The sequence below is a fragment of the Dendrobates tinctorius genome, unplaced genomic scaffold, assembly GCF_039654945.1.
Source record: "Dendrobates tinctorius isolate UK_male_01 unplaced genomic scaffold, ASM3965494v1 ptg000126l, whole genome shotgun sequence".
Taxonomy (NCBI): domain Eukaryota; kingdom Metazoa; phylum Chordata; class Amphibia; order Anura; family Dendrobatidae; genus Dendrobates; species Dendrobates tinctorius.
The window spans coordinates 4,817,908-4,841,947 of record NW_027361794.1 but is presented as its reverse complement, the minus strand read 5'-3'; the positions used below and the strand labels follow the sequence as shown (position 1 = coordinate 4,841,947).

General features: G+C 42.1%; 1 protein-coding gene across 1 annotated transcript in view; it reads right to left on the bottom strand.

Moving 5' to 3' along the window:
• Positions 1-23,833, bottom strand: part of LOC141047240 (uncharacterized) — a 640,258-nt gene extending 616,425 nt beyond the window's left edge. The window contains exons 1-2 of the mRNA XM_073542228.1: positions 23,692-23,833; positions 18,967-19,106 (exon numbers count right to left, since the gene is read on the bottom strand). Of these exons, the coding sequence (XP_073398329.1) occupies positions 18,967-19,038 (72 nt within the window). The 5' untranslated portion in view covers positions 19,039-19,106; positions 23,692-23,833. The remainder of the gene's footprint in view (positions 1-18,966; positions 19,107-23,691) is intronic.
• Positions 23,834-24,040: the final 207 nt, after the last annotated feature.

Genomic DNA, 24,040 nt, shown 5'->3' with positions numbered 1-24,040 from the left:
TTCACATTCTGCATATAAGCTGAGCCATAAAACGTCTAAATTAGACGACTCGTCTACAGACTTAAATTTCAGCTTACTCTACTTAGAAAAAGAAGTAATGACATCCATTTTTCTTACCTTGAAATATCTCAGCTTCTAGTTCCTTTGATGGACAACGCTGGGCTCTTGTCTTCACACGACTACCTTCAGCACTTCTCAATCCATCTGGCAATTCCTAGTCCTCACTTCTAGGTTCTGTCTGATTCTTGTGACTTGTCCATAATAGTGGAGTTCCTGATAACTTGCACATATGACATTAGCAAAGTTCATTCCCCCTTGTGAGCAAGTTGAGGGAAATCCACAAAAAAGTACAAAAATTCAGATCTGGCTGGCTCTCCAATGTAAAAAAACAACGCATTCTTATATAATATTCAGGACTTGTTACCAGATAAAAATGTAGTGGTTTGTTTGGATTCTTCCATCAAAGAAAAGATTATTACAGAAGAACATAAAAATAGGTGCATGATTATAAAGAGATTGTCCATTTGTTCATAGCAAAGCTTGTACCCTTCTTTCCCTGGGATCCCGCATGGCAAATGGCGTTCGTCTCTGTTAGGCTTCTCACGTAGTGATCAAGTTACATACCAGCTGTCCACTTAATGTCGTGTCCGAGTAAGGATGACTCCTCAAGTCTGTCTCTCGTGGTGAAGGAAGGAGAGAGCGAGCGACCCCTAGAGTAAGCCCCCACCTTAAATATACGTCTGTCAAAGCACGTGGTTTCTATATATGGAGCGGACTTTTACCATGAGCTAAACTTAAAAATAGCCTATGTAGTGTCAGCGGAAGGCACTGTTCAGTACAGAATTGAGTATAATAAGAAATACATATCCAAATTATTAATATTTAACAGTAATATATTGTCCGGCCATGGTGTGGCGGTATTTGTTCCTTGTATGCGCTGTTATTTGACCACTATGTGGTGGTAATATGTGGTCTGGTCATGGTGTGGTGGTATTTGTTCCTTGTATGTGCTATTATTGGTCACTGTAGTGGTAATATGTGGTCTGGACATGGTGTGGCGGTATTCCTTGTATGTGATATTATAGGTCACTACGTGATGGTAATATGGTGTCTGGTCATAGTGCAGTGGTATTTTTCACTTGTAAGTGATATTATTGGTCATTTTAAAAATTGAAAAATAGATAAAAAATATACCAAAATTGTATTGGATATTTTAGCAAATGATTAGCTGGATGGAGTAGAGTAGTGCTCTGCCAAAAGAGTCTACTTTGTCATGGTCGCAGCTTAAAAAATCTTTTGACCAAAGCAAAAGCTGTTGGCTATATGTGTGATCTGGTCATGGGAAATGTTAATGTGTGATTGGTGAGAAGTGGAATTTTTCCAAGAGAGCGGTGGAGCTGTGGACAATTCGAGGGGTGTAACCTGAGCGGAGTCACGAAAATGTTGCCAGTATGGGGCCACAAAATGCCTAGTGGCAGCCCTGCCTGGAGAAGTCCATGTTCGTTGTCCATGATAAAACAGTAGGTGTTCAGTATGGACTGTGTACTTTACTGTTTGGGTTCGTTCATCTCTACTCAGTAACTGCTGTTGAGAAGGATGGATGGCTACATGGTAATATCCATCTTTTAAATCCAAGGTGCACATTACTATATATTTTCCTATTTAGGATCTAAACAAAAATCCCCTGAATATCAAACTAACCATTAGGTATAATCAATTCAATATGAATTTCCTTGATCTGTCCATCTATATAAAGCTGTTGATAACAACTTGCAAACAAAGGTATTAAGAAAGGAAACTGTGGTTAATTTACTATTATGTGCAAAATCTTCATATCTAAGACTCCTGATTAATAACATCCCCACAGGTCAGTTCCTCAGGCTCCAGAGGAACTGTTCGGACAAAAAGACTTTCCTGGAGCAATTCAGAGAACTATTCAACAGATTTATAGAGTGGGGATATAGTAGAACAATCATCTGCAAAGCCTTCAGGAGGGCAGGAGATCTCCCCAGATTAGAGTTACTGAAACCAAAAGTTAAGAAGGAAGAGACCCAACAGGTCCGATTCATCTCGCTATATAACATCAATTGGAAAATGATGAGAGATGCATTAGAAAAATTCTGGCCTCTTCTCTCCTGAGATCCTGCCCTCAAAGGATACATTACGCAGAAATCATCGATCACCTATAGAAGATCTAGGAATCACTTGTCAGACCACACTTGGAGTATTGTGTGCAATTTTGGACGCTGTTGCTCAAGAAAGACATTACTGAAGTTGAAAGGGTTCAAAGGCGGGCTACTAAAATGATAAATGGAGTTGGTTCACTACAATACCCAGAAAGGTTATCAAAATTAGGTCTATTTACTCTAGAAAAGAGAAGACTTAGGGGAGATTTAATATATATGTACAAGTATATCAGAGGGCAATACAAAGATCTCTCCAATGAACTGTTTGTACCAAGGACTGTGACAAGAACAAGGGGGCATTCTCTTCGTTTGGAGGAAAGACAATTTCTGCACCAGCATAGAAGAGGGTTCTTCACGGTAAGAGCAGTGAGGCTCTGGAATTCTCTTCCTGAGGAAGTGGTGATGGCCAACTCACTGAATGAATTTAAGAAAGGAATGGATGCTTTTCTTGTGAGTAACAGTATAGAAGGTTACGAATAACAGAATATTATAGGTAGATGGTTGACCCAGCTTAGGGGAAGGAATTTTTTTTCCCTATGGAGAAAATTGGCTTCTACTCTGTGGTTTTTTTTGCCTTCCCCAGGATCAACAATGCAGAACAGCTGCACTAAAAATAGGCTGAACTAGATGGATGTAAGGTCTTCCTTCAGCCTTCAAAACTATGTTACTATGAATCTCAAAGATAACCTAGTAAGAAGCCAATATGAGAATGACAAGACACCCTACTAAGTGGTTTCATCAGTGTTTTTGCACCTGTGTTACCGCCATCTTAACTATATGGGTCTGCTGCATCCTGCATTTGTCTGGAGGCCTGGGCAGGTAAACATCGCTGCCTGCCTTCAGCTGGGTTTTGAAAATTTTTAGAGGATTTTCAGTCCTCTTTTAGTTGCTTGATAAAAAAAGAACCTAGAAATGTTTGGTGTCTATGAACTCGTAATGACCTGGAGAATTATAATGACAGGTCAGTTTTAGCATTTAATGAACATAGTAAAAAAGCCAAACAAAAAACAACTGTGGGATTGCACTATTTTTGCAATTTAACTGCATTTGCAATTTTTTCCTGTTTTTCCAGCACACAATATGTTAAAAGCAATGGTGTTCTTCAAAAGTACTTGTCCCTCAAAAAACAAGCCTTTACATTGCCATATTGACAGAAAAATAAAAAAGTTATGGCCCTGGGAATAAGGGGGGCGAAAAACAAAACGCAAAAATGAAAATACCTCCGATTATGAAGTGGTTAAAGAAAACATTTTTTATAAGTGTATACACTTCACAACAAACACTTTTCCATATATAGTTTGGTATTTTATATTGTTTCTCAAATTATCCATCACTGTTTTTTAAACTGCTTTTATCTTTATAACTTTAACATATCACTTTTTATTCTGCATTTCTTACCCGTTGCACATTTGCGCTTTCACTGGTCACTTGGTAGTATCCCATTTGTCTCTTTTCACATACATTGCTTGGTTTCCTGTCACCCCTCACTATCACTCTACCTGACTGATTGCTGCCAGATAGCTCTATGCAACATTATTCATCTTGGTCTTACCAACAGGTTTTAATCCTGCACCTCCTGCTTCACTGGGGATGCTGAACGCTTTCGTGGTGTGGGCCTGTCAGGTCTCTATGGCGACGCATCCATCCAGCGTCGTTCCTGTCACTCCTCCATGCCGTCCAATCGTAGGTGCACAGCGGCGGAGTTACCCGGCATGGCATGTAATGCTGTTTCCTGGATCCTGCACATGACACATCACCCGGGAGCATTGCAGATGCATTTACCCATGTGGGGTATACTTACTCCCTGTAAGCTCTGATTGGCATTTGTCCCAGGTGATTCGGTTTAGACCAATAAGCCATCGGGGGTATGTCCCAACCACTATTAGGTGTCACACCAATAACATGAACCTGGATAGGAAAGGGAACCTGGATAGGAAAGCGGTGGTCAGGGCTCGTTTTAGGCAAAGTAGGGCCCTCGGCAAAAATTTTAAAATGGGGCCCCAAATGCTCACATAGTGCACCATCACACAGAAGAATTTTGTGTTGTATTTATGTGTGCTGATTTCTGGCCGCTAGCGAGTGTGATCGACAATATTGAAATCCCTAATAGATCAATCCGTCCCCATACAGTATCATGTTATCAGCAGCACATCTGCAGTTTTCATTGGACGATGTGCTGCTGAGAACAATGATTTTTGTTCAAGCATAAACAATAGAATCACTCAATGAGTATGCAGCATTTTGCTTGTTTAGTATAACACACCCCATAGTCCTCCATATAGTATAATATGCACCACATTCCTCCATATTGTATAACGCACACCCCATAGTCCTCCATATAGTATAATGTGCCACATAGTGCTCGATATAGTATAATACACTCCCTATAGTCCTCCATATAGTATAATAAGCTCCCTATTGTCCTCCTTTTAGTATAATACACTCCTTATAGTCCTCCGTATAGCAAAATACACTCCTTAGTCCTCCATATAGTATAATAAACTCCCTTTTGTCCTCCTTTTAGTATAATACACTCCCTAGTCCTTTTTATAGTAAAATACATTCCACTCCTCATAGTCCTCCATATAGTATAATACACTCCTAGTCCTCCATATAGTATAATGCACCCTCATAGTCCTCCATGTAGTACAATTCACTTCCCGTAGTATAATGCACTCCATAGTTCTTCATATAGTATTATGTATTCCCAATAGTCCTTGATACAGTATAATGCAGACCCCATATAATATAATGCAGCCCTATCAGAGTATAATGTGCCCCGCCATACAAAATGATGTAGCCCCCCATAGAATAAAATGTAGCCCCCTCATAAGGTATAATGCAGACCCCCATAGAATATAATGCAGCCCCCTTATATAGTATATTGTAGCCCCTCCATAGAATATAATGCAGCCTCTACATATAGTATAATGCAGCCCCCATAGACTATAATGTAGCCCCATCATATAGGATAATGCAGCCCCCATAGAATACAATGTAGTCCCCTCATGTAGTATAATGTAGCCACCTCAGGGTATAATGAAGCCACCCCTTACATTATAATGCAGCCGCCCATAGAATACAATGTAGCCCCCTCATAGTGCATGATGCAACCCCCCATAGAATATAATGTAGCCCCCCATAGAATATAATGTAGCCCAATAGAATATAATGTAGCCCCCCATCCCAGAGAATATAATTCAGCCCCACAGTCCAGTACTCACTCACTGATATTTAAAAAAAAAAAAAGCAATCCTCACCTCTCCTCCTTGTACCCCGGATTGCTCCAGGCTTGGCTCTGGTCTCAACGGCTGCACTGCCTGGCACACAGTGGGTGCACGATGAAGTAACATCATTGCACACCCGCAGTGTCAGAGGCAGAGTGGAATAATGGTTGAGGGAGCGTCATCTGATGCGCTCTCCTCCGTCATTGTTTTCAACTGTTTCGGCGTAATGATGTCTATATAGTTGAATGCGGCGCGTGGGGGGGGATCCGCGCTGGTGTCGGGCACCTCTGACTCATGGACCCCAGTGCTGCTGCTACACATGGTTTGCACAAATTATATTTTCTTGTCTTAACTATATACTATTTCACATAAGCTGTGTATTTTTGTAATTATTTATATGTATACATGATTGATTGCCACTTCTGTCTCTGTAAAAACAATCCACTTTAACCCCTTTTCAACATCGGGTGTAAATATACGCTGATGTCAGACTCCCTACCTTTGATGTGGGCTCCAGCGCTGAGCCCACATATTTTCTGGCACATGATGGGTTGGAAATCCTGCCTGTCGGTGACCCTGTCACGTGATTGCGGGTCACTGATGGGTTGGCATGACAATCAGAGATCTCCAGCAGACCTCTATGGTTGTCCCTGCCATATCCTATGAGCACTGCCGTTGGTCAGTGCTCATAGCAGGTGAGCAACTCTGCTACATACAGGTGATCTGATCATCGCTTGTATGTAGCAGAGCTGATCAGGTTATGACAGCTACTAGCCTCCCATGGAGATCGTCTCTCTGATCTCACGCTCTCCTTTTAATGTGGGCAAAATGCTACTCAGACAACACAGGGTGAGGGTAAAACAGTGTGGCAATGCTTTATTGATCCACAGAACAGACAGATAACACATAGAACAGTCCCAGCAAAATACCCAAGATGGTGCACATTACAGAGTCTCAGCCTTCTGCTGATTCGCCGGGATAATAGCAGCTATGACTTCAGCACTCCCAGCATCGCTACTCCACCTGTGGCACATACACAGAGAGGAGGTAATGACCAGCATAGGAAGATGACAATCCATTCATTCCATACAAGGTACAAGGCCAGTTGATCCGAGGATCACAACTTGGCTTCTCCAAACGTATCCATGGTTCAGCGATGGTCAATGGAGCAGATCTGTATTCTTCCAACCGAGGCTGAAAACCCCGAGGTTGTTTCCTATAGATTGATAGATCCATGTCCCTCATGATGGAGCCATAATACAAAGTGGCTGCTGTCCTGTCTCTGGTCCTTTTGGGATGTATGGATGTCTTGGCAGAATCTCTCTGGCTGTTTCTCTCTCTCAGTCTCTTTATACAGAGGCATGTAACCTATTTTAAGACTTAACATGTGTCCCACATTCAGCATTTACATAAAGGGTACGGATGCAGACGAGATCAAGTAGCATTACTTGATTATTTAAATAATTTGCATAGTTTTTCCCTCTCTGCTTTTGAAGTCAACAAACTGGCTCAATAACACAATGCATAATTAGCATATCAGCAAACATCACTGGTGATCAAGGATAAGCACCCAATGAAAGTCAATATTGCCAGCTTACACAAAGAAAAGTCTGTTTTCTTGACCAACAAGAAATCAACACAAATTTGAAAGCCAACATACACATAACATTCTATTATTCTTGGTTTGCTAAAAAATAGTCATCTGATTAATTAATATACAATGCTATAAGCCTTCACAATTCCAAAAGTAAAAAAAAAAATTAAAAATATTAAAAAAATAAAAAAATCTAAAAGTTCAAATTATCCCCCTTTCACCCCATTAAAAATAAAGCAATAAAAAAACAAACATACACATATTTGGTATCGCTGCATTCAGAATCGCCCGATCTATCAATATAAAAAAAGATTAACCTGATCGCTAAACGGCATAACGACAAAAAAAGTCAAATTCCAGAATTACGGATTTTTGGTCTCCGCAACATTGCAATAAAATGCAATAATGACTGATCAAATGATCGTATCTGCGCCAAAATGGTATTCATTCAAAAGGTCAGCTCGCCGTGCAAAAAATAAGCCCTCACACAACCCGAGATCATGAAAAATGGAGATGCCTCTCATTTCTACAGGTTTTGTCATCCTCACCAAAGGCGACTCATCAGGAGACTATTTAATATTGACCTATATTCAAGCGAGACTAGACAAAGAAAACCCTAAAATCATGTTATCCAAAACAGTCAGAAAACTAGCCACATATTGGCAAATCCCAGACTTCAAACTATATAAAGCCACTCCAGTGTGAGGAATAGATAGTATGTGAAGCTACAGTATATACCGCTCAGGTAACACGTAACTACCCCAGAGATAATTTCCATATTCATACTAAATAATTGCACAGATCTCCCAGACATTATGGTTGCACATATACCTTGTCTTTATAATGATACTAGATTATGGCCCGATGCTATCGCATCGGGAGGATGCGATGGCATCACACCTCTTGCTATGTTAACCCTCAACACACACACTCCTCTCACCTTTCACCATCTCCACTCACTCTTTCACTCCACATACGACCCCTTCTCTCACTCTCGCGAGTTTTCGCTGACGCCATTTTGGATCCCGACGTCGTCCTCGCAGGCGACATGTTCTTGCGGCGACGCCATCTTGAGTATCGCGGGATTTCGCTGATCCAAAATAGCGTCGCCGCAGGAACATGTCGCTGGCGTGGATGCGGTCGGGATCCAAAATGGCGTCGGCGAAATCTCGCGAGATTTCGCCGACGCCATTTTGGATCCCGACGTCCTCCACGCCGACGACATGTTCTTGCGGCGACGCCATCTTGACTATCGCGGGATTTCGCCGATCCAAAATGGCGTCGCCGCAAGAACATGTCGCCGGCGTGGAGGACGTCTGGATCCAGGATGGCGCCGGCGGAAGATGATGTCGGGGATCGTAGATCAGCGGCGATGACGGCGTGAGTCTGAGAGACGGAGTGAGAGAAAGGGTCGTATGTGGAGTGAAAGAGTGAGTGGAGATGGTGAAAGGTGAGAGGAGTGTGTGTGTTGAGGAGGAGTGGTGTGTTGAGGGTTAACATGGAAAGAGGTGTGCGGTGACGTCACCGGTTACAACTGGACGGAAGTTGTTACAACCGGAAGCTGCTTAGGGCATTTATTATTATAGATTGTACTCTTTCCCTGACAGATCGCAGCATGGTCATTATTTAGAAGCTGCTAATGGAGCAGGTAAGTTTTCCCTGAGTGGTTCTTATTGGGCCGTCTGAAAACTTAGTTTAGTCTAGGACAATTTGTCTGCACTACTAATTGATGCCTGTTACAATACCAAATTAGGGCAGTCCCTATAGGAGAAAAAACACAATAATTATACTGTATTTTCACATACTTTCAATTCCTGACACTGGAGTGGCTTATAAACTTACAAAGTATATAGTTTGAGGTCTGGGATCTGCCCTTCTGTGGCTAGTTTTCTGTTACTGATAACATGATTTTAGTTTTTTTTTTGTCTAGTCTCCCTTGAATATAGGTCAATATTAAATAAAATATCTCTTAATGAGTCACCTAATCACCTTCTGACTAACCTTCAGGGGGTGAATTATGTGTATAGTTTTACATTTGGAATGAATAAAGTTTAGTTTTATCCTTTTGTCATCAAACATGAGGTATGACAAGAGACAACCCCTGTAAGAAGATCCAATTTTGGTTAAAACTGTTCCAACATTATGAACATATAAAAGGCTTCTCACCTAAATGACATCTCTGATGTTTATTAACAGTTGATTTACAAGTAAAATATTTCCCACATTTTGAACAGGAAAAAGGCTTCTCCCCTGTGTGAGTTTTCTTGTGAATAACAAGATGTGATTTCTGGTAAAAACATTTCCCACATTCTGAACAGGAAAAAGGCTTCTCCCCTGTGTGAATTCTCTGGTGAATAGCAAGATCTGATTTCTGGTAAAAACATTTCCCACATTCTGAACAGGAAAAAGGTTTCTCCCCTGTGTGAGTTCTCTGGTGAATAACAAGATGTGATTTCTGTGTAAAACATTTCCCACATTCCGAACAGGAAAAAGGCTTCTCCCCTGTGTGAGTTTTCTGGTGACTAACAAGACTGCATTTCTGGTTAAAACATTTCCCACATTCTGAACAGGAAAAAGGCTTCTCCCCTGTGTGGATTATCTGGTGCTTAACAGAAGCTGATTTACTGTTAAAACACTTCCCACATTCTGAACAGGAAAAAGGCTTCTCTCCTCTGTGAGTTATTTGGTGTGTAACAAGATTAGCTTTCTGGTTAAAACATTTCCCACATTCTGAACAGGAAAAAGGCTTCTCGCCTGTGTGAGTTCTCTGGTGGTTAACAAAATGTGATTTCAGTGTAAAATACTTCCCGCATTCTGAACAGGAAAATGACTTATTTGCTTTAGGAGCAGTTTGTTTCTTAATGCCTCCTTTGTGACTTTGATTTTCCTTACTAGTCGATAATGAATCAGAAGACAGGACCTGTTTCATAGGATCAGATGACAGATCTTTGCTGTGAAGGGATGATGGTATATCTGGAGTAACAGCAATCACTTCAGTTGTATCTTGTAGGATCTCAAGATCATCAGATTTAAAAATTGAAGATGTCAGCTGTCCCTCTGATCTCCTGGTACAGTCATCTGCTATGATAAAAAAAACAATTATTATTCTTTAGTAAAATATCCTTGAGTTTTATATTTTTGAACATTTCTATTTAAACGGTCATTAAAAATGGCAAGTTATGTAAAAAACTGTAATTATTTACCAAGGTAATGACAGTTCACAGTCTAATAGAAAAACTTATTAGATGATCCAGTAGTGCGTGGTGTTCAACTGTTCATTCTGCCCCCCAAATATAGAATAAAAAGAAACCAATCAATGTTATGTAGGCGAAAATAATACCAATTCTCATCTCACAAAAAAGTCCTCACTCAGGTCCATCATCTATCAATGGAAAACCAGAGGTTCCCACACTATTAGTGGTTCAAAGGCTGTTGAAAAGCAACAGGGTTTCTATAAACCAATACAGCAAAATCCGCTCTCACTTCTGAGTCTTGCAGTGTGCGCAAACAACATTTAGGATCCCTGTATTTAGCAATATTATAGCAATCTGGGCACTATGTGTTGGGTAATAAAATGTCAAATGTGTAATCTTCACTCTCCAACATCCACTGCGTGTTAATTTCCGGAAAGTGGTGGTGGAGTCAAAATATTCAATCCTCGTACTGTATAGATTATAACCCTCAGTGAATTAATTTATAAAATAAAATCACTTTATGGGGATTTCGACTATTCTGGTTTTCTGTCATTTAGTTATATTAGGGCTTCTGTGTATGATGTGTCCAATCTAATCTGGGATCTATTCCTGCTGTCCAACTGGAGTAATCTGATCCCTACTTCAGCCAATTGGAAAGTACCACACCCTACTAAAGCTCAAAGCATTTGGCCGGAATCTGCCAGAAACAGCTAACTGACTATACTTCTTGCTATCTAATACCACAGGATAGCAGGTAACACCATGGACCCAAGCCTAGGGATCCCAGTGTAATTTCCAGATCCATGTTAGGGTGTTAAAGGGCAATGAGCAAGGCAATCCTTGGGATACGGAAAACAGAGAAAATAGATTGTGTCTGCAAACTATTCTAGCTAGATCTGCAGTCAAATTGCTAAATGGCGCTCCTTCCCTTCTGAACACTGACATGTGCCCAGACAGTAGTGTACAATCGTATGTAGGATATTGTGCAAAGTTGGAAAATAATTTGTAAGATCCATTTGTTTTCTATTATACTTTGTGAATAATTCTAAAGTTATCACCACATAAAATGACACACATAAGATTTTAACAATGGGGCCTGATTAAGAATACAAAACTGTCTGCGTGAAGAGGTTAAATCAGAGTATTTTGGACACTATTTACTGTAATCAAAAACTGTGACTATAGACAATAAGGGTGTGTGCAGACGCTGCGGAATCCGCTGCTGATTAATCCGCACGGATTTTGCAAAAACCGCAGATAAACCGCAGGTCAAAAGACCTGCGGATTATCTGCGGTTTGGTCCTGCGGATTCACCATCTCCACAATGGTGGAGATAGGAACCCGCTGCGGATTCCACAGAAAGAATTGACATGTCACTTCTTTCTGCGGTTTCAAAACCACAGCAAATCCGCGCGGATTTTTCCGCAACGTCTACACAGCGTTTTTTTTTTACCATTCATTTGAATGGTACTGTACACTGCAGCTAAAACTGCTGCGGAAACACAGCGGATTCCGCAGCGTCTGCACACACCCTAACACATCTACTGCAATGATCAAACTCAATAGTAAAAAAGGAGTAGCTAGTGGTGAAACCTCTTTGGGGTAAGTAGCGTATGGGTCTCGGTGACTTCACAATCTAAACTATCGTAAGGTGCAAAATTTTCTGTCAGATGAGTTTCAAGAAGAAATATTACACATTTAAAGAGAACTGTGTATAATAATGCAGAGCTGAGATGGCTTAAAGTGCCCCTGTCAGCAGGATTGTGCACATTAACCTACAGACACTGTCAGGTCGATGCCGTTATACTGATTACAATGATACCTTGGTTGATGAAATCCATCTTGTGGTTGTTGTTTAACCCCTTCCTGCCATCCGACGTACTATCCCGTCCACGGTACCCGGGCCCGTATGACCGGGGACGGGATAGTACATCGGCGCGATCAGCGGCGCCCACGTGGTGAGCGCCGCTGATCGAGGCCGAGTGTCAGCTGATTATCACAGCTGACACCCGGCACAATGTGTCAGGGGCGGTCACGGACCGCCCCCGACACGTTAACCCCTTGCACACCGCGATCAAACACGATCGCGGTGTACCGGGGGTTAAAGGGAAGCATCGGCAGGGAGGGGGCTCCCTCCGTGCTTCCCTGAGCCCCCCACGGCAGCGCAATGTGCAGCGCTGCTGCGGGGGACTCCCTTCCTCCAGGCCCCCGAATCCAAGATGGCGACGGGGGCCTTCGGGGGCCTGCGGAAGCTGGCTTCCTCAGTGCCTGCAAAGCGCAGGCATGAGGAAGCCTTCTGCAGTGCCTGTGTCAGATCGCTGATCTGTCACAGTGATCTGTGATGTGACAGATCAGCGATCTGTCACAGGACAGTGATGTCCCACCTGGGACTATTTAAAAAAGTAAAAAAAAGAATAAAAAAAGTGTAAAAATAATTAAAAAAAAAAAATCGCCAAATAAATTAGAAAAAAAAAAAAAATATTCCCCCAATAAATCCATTTTTTGGAAATAATAAAAAAAAAAAACAATAAAAGTACACATATTAGGTATCGCCGCGTCTGTAACAACCCGCCCTATAAAACTGTCCCATTAGTTAACCCCTTTAGCGAACCCCTTAAAAAATAAAATTAAAAAACGAAGCAAAAAATTATGATTTATTATCATACCGCCAAACAAAAAGTGTAATAACGCGCGATCAAAAAGACGCATATAAATATCCATGATACCGCTGAAAACGTCATCTTGTCCCGCAAAAAACGAGCCGCCACACAGCATCATCAGCGAAAAAATAAAAAAGTTATAGCTCGCTGAATAAAGCGATGCAAAAATAATTATTTTTTATATAAAATAGTTTTCATTGCATAAAACCGACAAAAACATAAAAAACGACCTAAATGAGGTATCGCTGTAACCGTACTGACCCGAAGAATAAAACCGCTTTATCAATTTTACCGCATGCGGAACGGTGTAAACGCACCCCCCCCCCAAAAGAAATTCATGAAACGCTGGTTTTTGTTCATTCTGCGTCCCAAAAATCGGAATAAAAAGCGATCAAAAAATTTCACGTGCCCGAAAATGGTACCAATAAAAACGTCAACTTGTCCCGCAAAAAATAAGACCTCACATGACTCGGTGGGTCAAAATACGGAAAAATTATAGCTCTCAATATGTGGTGATGCAAAAACTATTTTTACAATAAAAAGCGTCTTTTAGCGTGCGACAGCCGCCAAACATAAAAACCGACATAAATAGTAAATCAAACCCCCCGTTATCACCCCCTTAGTTAGGGAAAAATAATAAAATTAAAAAAATGTATTTATTTCCATTTTTCCATTAGGGTTAGGGCTAGGGTTAGGGCTAGGGGTGTGTTGGGGTAGGGTTAGGGTTAGGGCTAGGGTTAGGGCTAGGGTTAGGGGCGTGTTGGGGTTCGGGTTGGAGTTAGAATTGGGGGTTTCCACTGTTTGGGCACATCAGGGGCTCTCCAAATGCAACATGGCGTCTGATCTCAATTCCAGCCAATTCTGAGTTGAAAAAGTCAAATGGTGCTCCTTCCCTTCCAAGCTCTGCTATGCGCCCAAACAGTGTTTTACCCCCACATGTAGGGTATCAGCCTACTCAGGACAAATTGCAAAACAATTTTTGGGGTCCAATTTCTCCTGTTACCCTTAGGAAAATAAAAAATTGGGGGCAAAAATATCATTTTTGTGGAAAAAAATGATTCTTTTATTTTCACGTCTGAGTGTTATAAACTTCTGTGAAGCACTTGGGGGTTCAAAGTGCTCACCACACATCTAGATAAGTTCCGTGGGGGGTCTAGTGTCCAAAATGGGGTCACTTGTGGGGAGTTTCAATAGTTTAGGTACATCAGGGGCTCTCCAAACGCACATGACACCCGCAGACCATTCCATCAAAGTCTGCATTCCAAAACGTCACTGCTTCCATTCCGAGCCCCGACGTGTGTCCATACAGTAGTTTTCTCCCACATATGGGGTGTCAGCATACTCAGGACAAATTGGACAACAACTTTTGGGGTCCAATTTCTCCTGGTACCCTTGGGAAAATAAAAAAATGGTGACTAAAAGATCATGTTTGTGGAAAAAATACGAATTTTTTATTTTCACGCCCGGGCGTTGTAAACTTCTGTGAAGCACTGGGGGGTTCAAAGTGCTCACCACACATCTAGATAAGTTCCTTGGGGGGTCTAGTATACAAAATGGTGTCATTTGTGGGGGGTTTCCACTGTTTAGGTACATTAGGGGCTCTCCAAAGGCAACATGACACCCGCAGACCATTCCATCAAAGTCTGCATTCCAAAACGTCACTACTTCCCTTCCGAGCCCCGACGTGTGCCCATGCAGTAGTTTTCTCCCACATATGGGGTATCAGCATACTCAGGACAAATTGGACAACAACTTTTGGGGTCCAATTTCTCCTGGTACCCTTGGGAAAATAAAAAAATGGTGATTAAAAGATCATGTTTGTGGAAAAAATACGAATTTTTTATTTTCACGCCCGGGTGTTATAAACTTCTGTGAAGCACTGGGGGGGTCAAAGTGCTCACCACACATCTAGATAAGTTCCTTAGGGGGTCTAGTTTCCAAAATGGTGTCATTTGTGGGGGGGTTCCACTGTTTTGGTACATCAGGAGTTTTCCAAACGCGACATGGTGTCCGATCTCAATTCCAGCCCAAAACGTCAAATGGCGCTGCTTCCCTTCCGAGCTCTGCCATGCGCCCAAATAGTGGTTTACACCCACATGTGGGGTATCAGCGTACTCAGGACAAATTGCACAATAACTTTTAGGGTCCTGTTACCCTTGGAAAAATAAGAATTGAGGGTGAAAAGATCATTTTTGTGGAAAAAATATGATTTTTTAATTGTATGGCTTTATGTTATAAACTTCTGTGAAGCCCATGGGGGTTCAAAGTTCTCACCACACATCTAGATAAGTTCCTTAGGGGGTCTAGTTTCCAAAATGGTGTCATTTGTGGGGGGTTTCCACTGTTTTGGTACATCAGGGGTTTTCCAAACGCGACATCGTGTCCGATCTCAATTCCAGCCAAAAACGTCAAATGGCGCTGCTTCCCTTCCGAGCTCTGCCATGCGCCCAAATAGTGGTTTACCCCCACATGTGGGGTATCAGCGTACTCAGGACAAATTGCACAATAACTTTTAGGGTCCTGTTACCCTTGGGAAAATAAAAATTGGGGTGAAAAGATCATTTTTGTGGAAAAAATATGATTTTTTAATTGTACCGCTGTACGTTATAAACTTCTGTAAAGCCCTTGTGGGTTCAAAGTTCTCACCACATATCTAGATAAGTTCCTTGGGGGGTCTAGTTTCTAAAATGGGGTCACTTGTAGGGGGTTTCCACTGTTTAGGTACATCAGGGACTCTCCAAACGTGACATGGCGTCCAATCTGAATTCCAGCCAATTTTGCATTGAAAAAGTCAAACAGCGCTCCTTCCATTCTGAGCTCTGCCATGCGCCGAAACAGTCGTTCCCCCCCACATATCAGGTATCTGCGTACTCAGGACAAATTGCACAATAACTTTTGCAGTTCAATTTCTCCTGTTACCCTTGGTAAAATAAAAAAAAATGAACCTGAAGTATTTTTTTTATGAAAAAAAGTTAGATGTTCATTTTTTTTTTAAATATTCAAAAAAATTCCTGTGACGCACCTAAAGGGTTAATAAACTTCTTGAATGTGGTTTTGAGCACCTTAAGGGGTGCAGTTTTTAGAATGGTGTCACTTTTGGGTATTTTCTATCATATAGACCCCTCAAAGTGGCTTCAAATGTGATGTGGTCCTAAAAATAAAATGGTGTTGTAAAAATGAGAAATCGCTGGTCAACTTTTAACCCTTATAACTTCCTAACAAAAAAAAATTTTGGTTCCAAAATTGTGCTGATGTAAAGTAAACATGTGGGAAATGTTAGTTATCAAGTTTTTTGTGTGCCGTATCTCTGTGATTTAAGGGCATAAAAATTCAAAGTTGGAAAATCGCAAAATTTTCAAAATTTTCGCCAAATTTCCGTTTTTCTCACAAATAAACGCAAGTTATTTGAATGAAATTTTACCACTAACATGAAGTACAATATGTCACGAGAAAACAATGTCAGAATCACCGGGATCCATGGAAGCGTTCCAGAGTTATGACCTCATAAAGGTACAGTGGTCAGAATTGTAAAAATTGGCCCGTCATGAACGTGCAAACCACCCTTGGGGGTGAAGGGGTTAATCTGTATTTGTAGTTTTCAGTTAATGAGATTCTCGTGTTTCGGGGTGGTGCTGTGGGCGGCCTGTGGGCGGGGTTTTATGTGGTGCTCTGATTACATATGCATCTGTATTGGCTTATGACAGGTCACTGATCCTTCAGTGACCTGCCCCCTACTTTACATAATGCGTTTAATAGCGTTGATATTATTATTGATAATGCCTATAATTATTTTGGCTATTGTGAGGCTTAGAAAAAAAAATTACAGCCAGCAAAATGGCATTTTGCCCCCATCCCTGCCCACAGCCTCGCCCTAGAGCATGAGAATCTCATTAACTGAAAACTACAAGTAAAGATTAAACAACAACCACAAGACAGATTTCATCACCAGGTATCAATGTAATCAGCATAACGGCGCCGACATGATACTGTGTGTAGGTTACTGTGCAGTTCACATTAAATTTAGCTCTTAGGAATTTGGACGAGGCGATGGAGAGGTTTTTTTTAAGACTATTAGGGAGTTTTAGACTCACATAAGTGACGCTGGACAATCCCACCACAATCAAACTATCATACAGGATGAACAAGTAAAAAAAGACAGAGTAAAAAAAACTGTTACATCCCCAACAACAACGTATGTACGAGGGGAGAACTCCAACAGCAAACCGGAATTGCATTCATTTATGGTGGACCATAAGAGCTACTATTAGTCCTGTCCAGAAGATTAGAGAAAATAATGTTGCTCTCCATTTCAGGAGATTGTGCAGTAATCTGAATTCCTTAGGATCTAAAGCAATGCAATTTATGACATGAAGTGATTCCATGAAACCAGGGCACGAGCCATGCTAACACATCTCCTGCAGGCATGAATAAATGTATATTACAGCCATCGACCACGCACAGCTTAGAGATATATCGTGGGACAAGTGTAATGTTTTTTATGTAGTTTATCACAAGTCTGTTTGAAGTTGGTTGGTCTCAAAAGAAATTGAATAGTCAGGATAAAGGGAGACTCAGTTGCTATTGTACAGATATTCACACTTGGTCTCACTGCACATTTAATGCTGTCGATCATAAAAGCAAAGTTTGGCCAGAAAGACTGGTCCTGGTCTTGTAGGGACCATATGAGCACATTCAGCAGCACAGAAGGGAGAGAAGGAAGATTCATCCAATAAGATATCAGGGTTCTAGGAAGCCAACAGCATCATTACCCTCCACTTTCTCTTACAGGCACATCATAATATTTTTCTTCAAGTGATTTTCTAACTTATCAGCACATTCTATGTACACTGTCATTTGGCTTTATAGTATACAGACCTGGGCAGGTGACGGATCAGTGTCTCCTAATTTCAGGGGGTAAGTGGATCCTCCAGGTTGTAAGTTCTATTGAAAAGGGCTTTCAGTGTCTAAAGTCATTTGAACAGTTTTGGGTGGAGGAGAATGTTGTGGTCTAGATGCAAAATGATGATCATGGTAATACAGCCGGACTACACCACCGATAAACCAGCCACAGCCGGTGACTGAGAAGAATCAGTGACTTCTCTGCATTTAGTGGTTACTACTCACCTGGATAGTCATATGTGGGAATCTCCTCTTTACACCACTCATCAACCCTCACATATGTCTCTGTAGTAATAATATGGGTCAGATCTTTACCCTGAAACAAATATTGTAAAAGTCAGACAGATGGAGAAGTCCCATCTATGATCAGCTCTAATTCTGCCATCTCCACCGTTCTCATTACACAAATATAAAACATATAATACTGGGGGATAAAACAAGACTGAGCACAAGATCTTCACAGCCGTCTACACATCATAGGGGAGATCTCATGACACCTTCTCTCCATCTACCTGATGATCCTGAGGAACATTGGGATCTTCTTGCTTACAGTCCTGTGGAAGAAGAGGACGGGGACATCTCTCTGGTGTTGTCCTCTTACTGGATAGAACTGGAGGAAATATATACAGGGACTGAATTCATTCTTTACATACAGATAATTATAGACCGTGTGTATTTAGTCTTGTCTATTACCTGGTGATGTGAGGGGCTGGGGAACCTCCATTATGACGTTCTTGTATAGATCTTTGTGTTCTTCTAAATACTCCCACTCCTCCATGGAGAAATAGACAGCAACATCCTGACACCTTATAGGAACCTGACACATACAATGATACCATCATCCTCCGATCCCTTCATAGTGTTACTGTATAATGTCCCAGCATTCCCAGCAGTGTCACCTCTCCAGTCAGCAGTTCAATCATCTTGTAGATGAGTTCTAGGATCTTCTGGTCATTGATGTCCTCATGTATCAGGGGGTGAGGTGGAGGCCCCGTGATTGCGCTCAGTGGTCTTCTCCATCCCTCAGTCATAGGGGCCTGACAGTGCTCACTAGAGGTCTTCTTCACTACTGTGTAATCCTGGTAATGGAGACACATTAATAAATCTCACTACATACATTTCCAGAGTCCTCACCTCTCCAGTTCTGTCCATCTGTTATTCCCATAGATAAGAATGATGTAATGTGACGTCATCAGAATCTCTCACCTCTCCAGTAAGCCGGAAGAGGATCTCTAGGGTGAGGTGTAATATCCTCTCCGCCATCTTGTCTCTGTCCATATCTATCTTTGATGGAAAATTCTCTTCTATAGAAGATCTTCACTGAGAGGATCCGATATTGTAGAGACCTGAATGAGAAGATGAGCTGATGTAACATCATAAACATCCTGTGTAATAATATAATTACTGGAGGTAATAAGGGAAACATATGAGGAGATTTATTATTTTACAGTATTTAGTTTCCTTTTTTACATCTACTAATAAAACCTATATATTTAGGCCACAGACAACAAGCAGTTTCTCCCTCGGAGTCGGCAGCTGAATACGTTCCTCATAGACTCATCTTCCATAACGCTAATTCTCGCCTCATTTCCCGACACTGGAATCGGCATTAGCAATACTGCAGGAGATATTCATTACACAGGACAGGAGAAATAACTACTTCATGGTGAGGACGACATCTTCATCTTCTACTACGGCTCTAGAAACATATATACACTGCTCAAAAATAAAGGGAACACTTAAACAACAGAATATAACTCCAAGTAAATCAAACTTCTGTGAAATCAAACTGTCCACTTAGGAAGCAACACTGATTGACAATCAATTTCACATGCTGTTGCGCAAATGGAATAGACAACAGATGGAAATTATTGTCAATAATCAAGACACCCTCAATAAAGGAGTGGTTTTGCAGGTGGGGACCACAGACCACATCTCAGTGCCAATGCTTTCTGGCTGATGTTTTGGTCACTTTTGACTGTTCCTAAGTGGACAGTTTGATTTCACAAAAACTTGATTTACTTTGAGTTATATTCTGATGTTTAAGTGTTCCCTTTACTTTTTTGAGCAGTGTGTATATATATATATATATATATATATATATATACAGTATATATTGTGGTGTAGTGAGCACTGTGTCCGCTAAGAGGTGCTGCCTGTGTGTTGTATCCGGTCACCTGCTTACAGGGGCACAATGGGGGCATTATACTGTGTGGGGGCATCATATATACTGAATAAGGGACATAATTGGAGCATTACACTGTGTGGGGGCATCATATATACTGAATAAGGAGCATTATGGGGGCATTATATATACTGCATAAGGGGCATAATGGGGACATTATACTGTGTGGGGGGCATCATATATACTGAATAAGGGGCATAATGGGGGCATTACACTGTGTGGGGGCATCATATATACTGAATAAGGAGCATTATGGGGGCATTATATATACTGCATAAGGGGCATAATGGGGACATTATACTGTGTGGGGGACATCATATATACTGAATAAGGGGCATAATGGGGGCATTACACTGTGCGGGGGGCATCATATATACTGAATAAGGGGCATAATGGGGGTATTACACTGTGTGGGGGCATCATATATACTGAATAAGGGGCATAATGGGGGCATTACACTGTGTGGGGGCATCATATATACTGCATAAGGGGCATAATGGGGCCTTACGCTGTGTGGGGGGCATCATATATACTGAATAAGGGGCATAATGGGGGCATTACACTGTGTGGGGGCATCATATATACTGAATAAGGAGCATAATGGGAGCATTACACTGTGGGGGGGCATCATATATACTGAATAAGGGGCATAATGGGGGCATTACACTGTGTGGGGGGCATCATATATACTGCATAAGGGGCATAATAGGGGCATTATACTGTGTTGGGGCATCATATATACCCGAATAAGGGGCATAATGGGGGCATTACACTGTGTGGGGGGCATCATATATACTGAATAAGGGGCATAATGGGGGCATTACTGTGTGGGGGGCATCATATATACTGAATAAGGGGCATAATGGGGGCATTACACTGTGTGGGGGTCATCATATATACTGCATAAGGGGCATAATGGGGGCATTACACTGTGTGGGGGCATCATATATACTGAATAAGGGGCATAATGGGGGCATTATACTGTGTGGGGGCATCATATATACTGAATAAGGGGCATAATGGGGGCATTACACTGTGTGGGGGCATCATATATACTGCATAAGGGGCATCATGGGGGCATTACACTGTGTGGGGGGCATCATATATACTGAATAAGGGGCATAATGGAGGCATTACACTGTGTGGGGGCATCATATATACTGAATAAGGGGCATAATGGGGGCATTATACTGTGTGGGGGCATCATATATACTGAATAAGGGGCATAATGGGGGCATTATACTGTGTGGGGGCATCATATATACTGAATAAGGGGCATAATGGGGGCATTATACTGTGTGGGGGCATCATATATACTGAATAAGGGGCATAATGGGGGCATTATACTGTGTGGGGGCATCATATATACTGAATAAGGGGCATAATGGGGGCATTATACTGTGTGGGGGCATCATATATACTGAATAAGGGGCATAATGGGGGCATTATACTGTGTGGGGGCATCATATATACTGAATAAGGGGCATAATGGGGGCATTACACTGTGTGGGGGCATCATATATACTGCATAAGGGGCATAATGGGGCATTACACTGTGTGGGGGGCATCATATATACTGCATAAGGGGCATAATGGAGGCATTACACTGTGTGGGGGCATCATATATACTGCATAAGGGGCATAATGGGGGCATTACACTGTGTGGGGGCATCATATATACTGAATAAGGGGCATAATGGGGGCATTATACTGTGTGGGGGCATCATATATACTGAATAAGGGGCATAATGGGGGCATTACACTGTGTGGGGGCATCATATATACTGCATAAGGGGCATAATGGGGGCATTACACTGTGTGGGGGGCATCATATATACTGAATAAGGGGCATAATGGGGACATTACACTGTGTGGGGGGCATCATATATACTGAATAAGGGGCATAATGGGGGCATTACACTGTGTGGGGGCATCATATATACTGAATAAGGGGCATAATGGGGACATTACACTGTGTGGGGGCATCATATATACTGAATAAGGGGCATAATGGGAGCATTACACTGTGTGGGGGCATCATATATACTGAATAAGGGGCATAATGGGGACATTACACTGTGTGGGGGGCATCATATATACTGGATAAGGGGCATATTGGGGGCATTATACTGTGTGGGGGCATCATATATACTGAATAAGGGGCATAATGGGGGCATTACACTGTGTGGGGGCATCATATATACTGAATAAGGGGCATAATGGGGGCATTATACTGTGTGGGGGCATCATATATACTGAATAAGGGGCATAATGGGGGCATTACACTGTGTGGGGGCATCATATATACTGAATAAGGGGCATAATGGGGGCATTATACTGTGTGGGGGCATCATATATACTGAATAAGGGGCATAATGGGGGCATTATACTGTGTGGGGGCATCATATATACTGAATAAGGGGCATAATGGGGGCATTATACTGTGTGGGGGCATCATATATACTGAATAAGGGGCATAATGGGGGCATTACACTGTGTGGGGGCATCATATATACTGCATAAGGGGCATAATGGGGCATTACACTGTGTGGGGGGCATCATATATACTGCATAAGGGGCATAATGGGGGCATTACACTGTGTGGGGGCATCATATATACTGCATAAGGGGCATAATGGGGGCATTACACTGTGTGGGGGCATCATATATACTGAATAAGGGGCATAATGGGGGCATTATACTGTGTGGGGGCATCATATATACTGAATAAGGGGCATAATGGGGGCATTACACTGTGTGGGGGCATCATATATACTGCATAAGGGGCATAATGGGGGCATTACACTGTGTGGGGGGCATCATATATACTGAATAAGGGGCATAATGGGGGCATTATACTGTGTGGGGGCATCATATATACTGAATAAGGGACATAACGGGAGCATTACACTGTGTGGGGGGCATCATATATACTGAATAAGGGGCATAATGGGGACATTACACTGTGTGGGGGGCATCATATATACTGAATAAGGGGCATAATGGGGGCATTACACTGTGTGGGGGCATCATATATACTGAATAAGGGGCATAATGGGGCATTACACTGTGTGGGGGCATCATATATACTGAATAAGGGGCATAATGGGGACATTACACTGTGTGGGGGCATCATATATACTGAATAAGGGGCATAATGGGGGCATTACACTGTGTGGGGGGCATCATATATACTGAATAAGGGGCATAATGGGGCATTACACTGTGTGGGGGCATCATATATACTGAATAAGGGGCATAATGGGGACATTACACTGTGTGGGGGCATCATATATACTGAATAAGGGGCATAATGGGGGCATTACACTGTGTGGGGGGCATCATATATACTGAATAAGGGGCATAATGGGGCATTACACTGTGTGGGGGCATCATATATACTGAATAAGGGGCATAATGGGGACATTACACTGTGTGGGGGGCATCATATATACTGAATAAGGGGCATAATGGGGGCATTATACTGTGTGGGGGCATCATATATACTGAATAAGGGGCATAATGGGGGCATTACACTGTGTGGGGGCATCATATATACTGAATAAGGGGCATAATGGGGGCATTATACTGTGTGGGGGCATCATATATGCTGAATAAGGGGCATAATGGGGGCATTATACTGTGTGGGGGCATCATATATACTGAATAAGGGGCATAATGGGGGCATTACACTGTGTGGGTCCAAGAAAGGGGCCCTGTACTATGAGAACAATCCGTTTCCTTACTTCCTGTCTTCCATAGTTGGGTTGTATGTAGCTGTTACAGGAAACAGAACAAAAACGGTATGATTCTTATAAAGTGGCAACAAAAACCCCAAAAGTCTGAGTGTTGAAGAGGTTAATGTCCCCCCCCCCCCCCCCGCCCAGTAATGGGGAATCTCCAGCACCTACCTCCACCCACAGAGCCGCACTCCACATATATGGCTGCTCTGTGCGCACAGGACCTGGGATGAGGTCACAGGAGGGGAGGAGTCAGGGGTCACATGATATCCAGAGAGCAGACGCTACATGGAGACTTCTCCTCAGTCAGTGACGTTCCCGCCATTATTCCCCCTCACTACTGGCACAATTACCC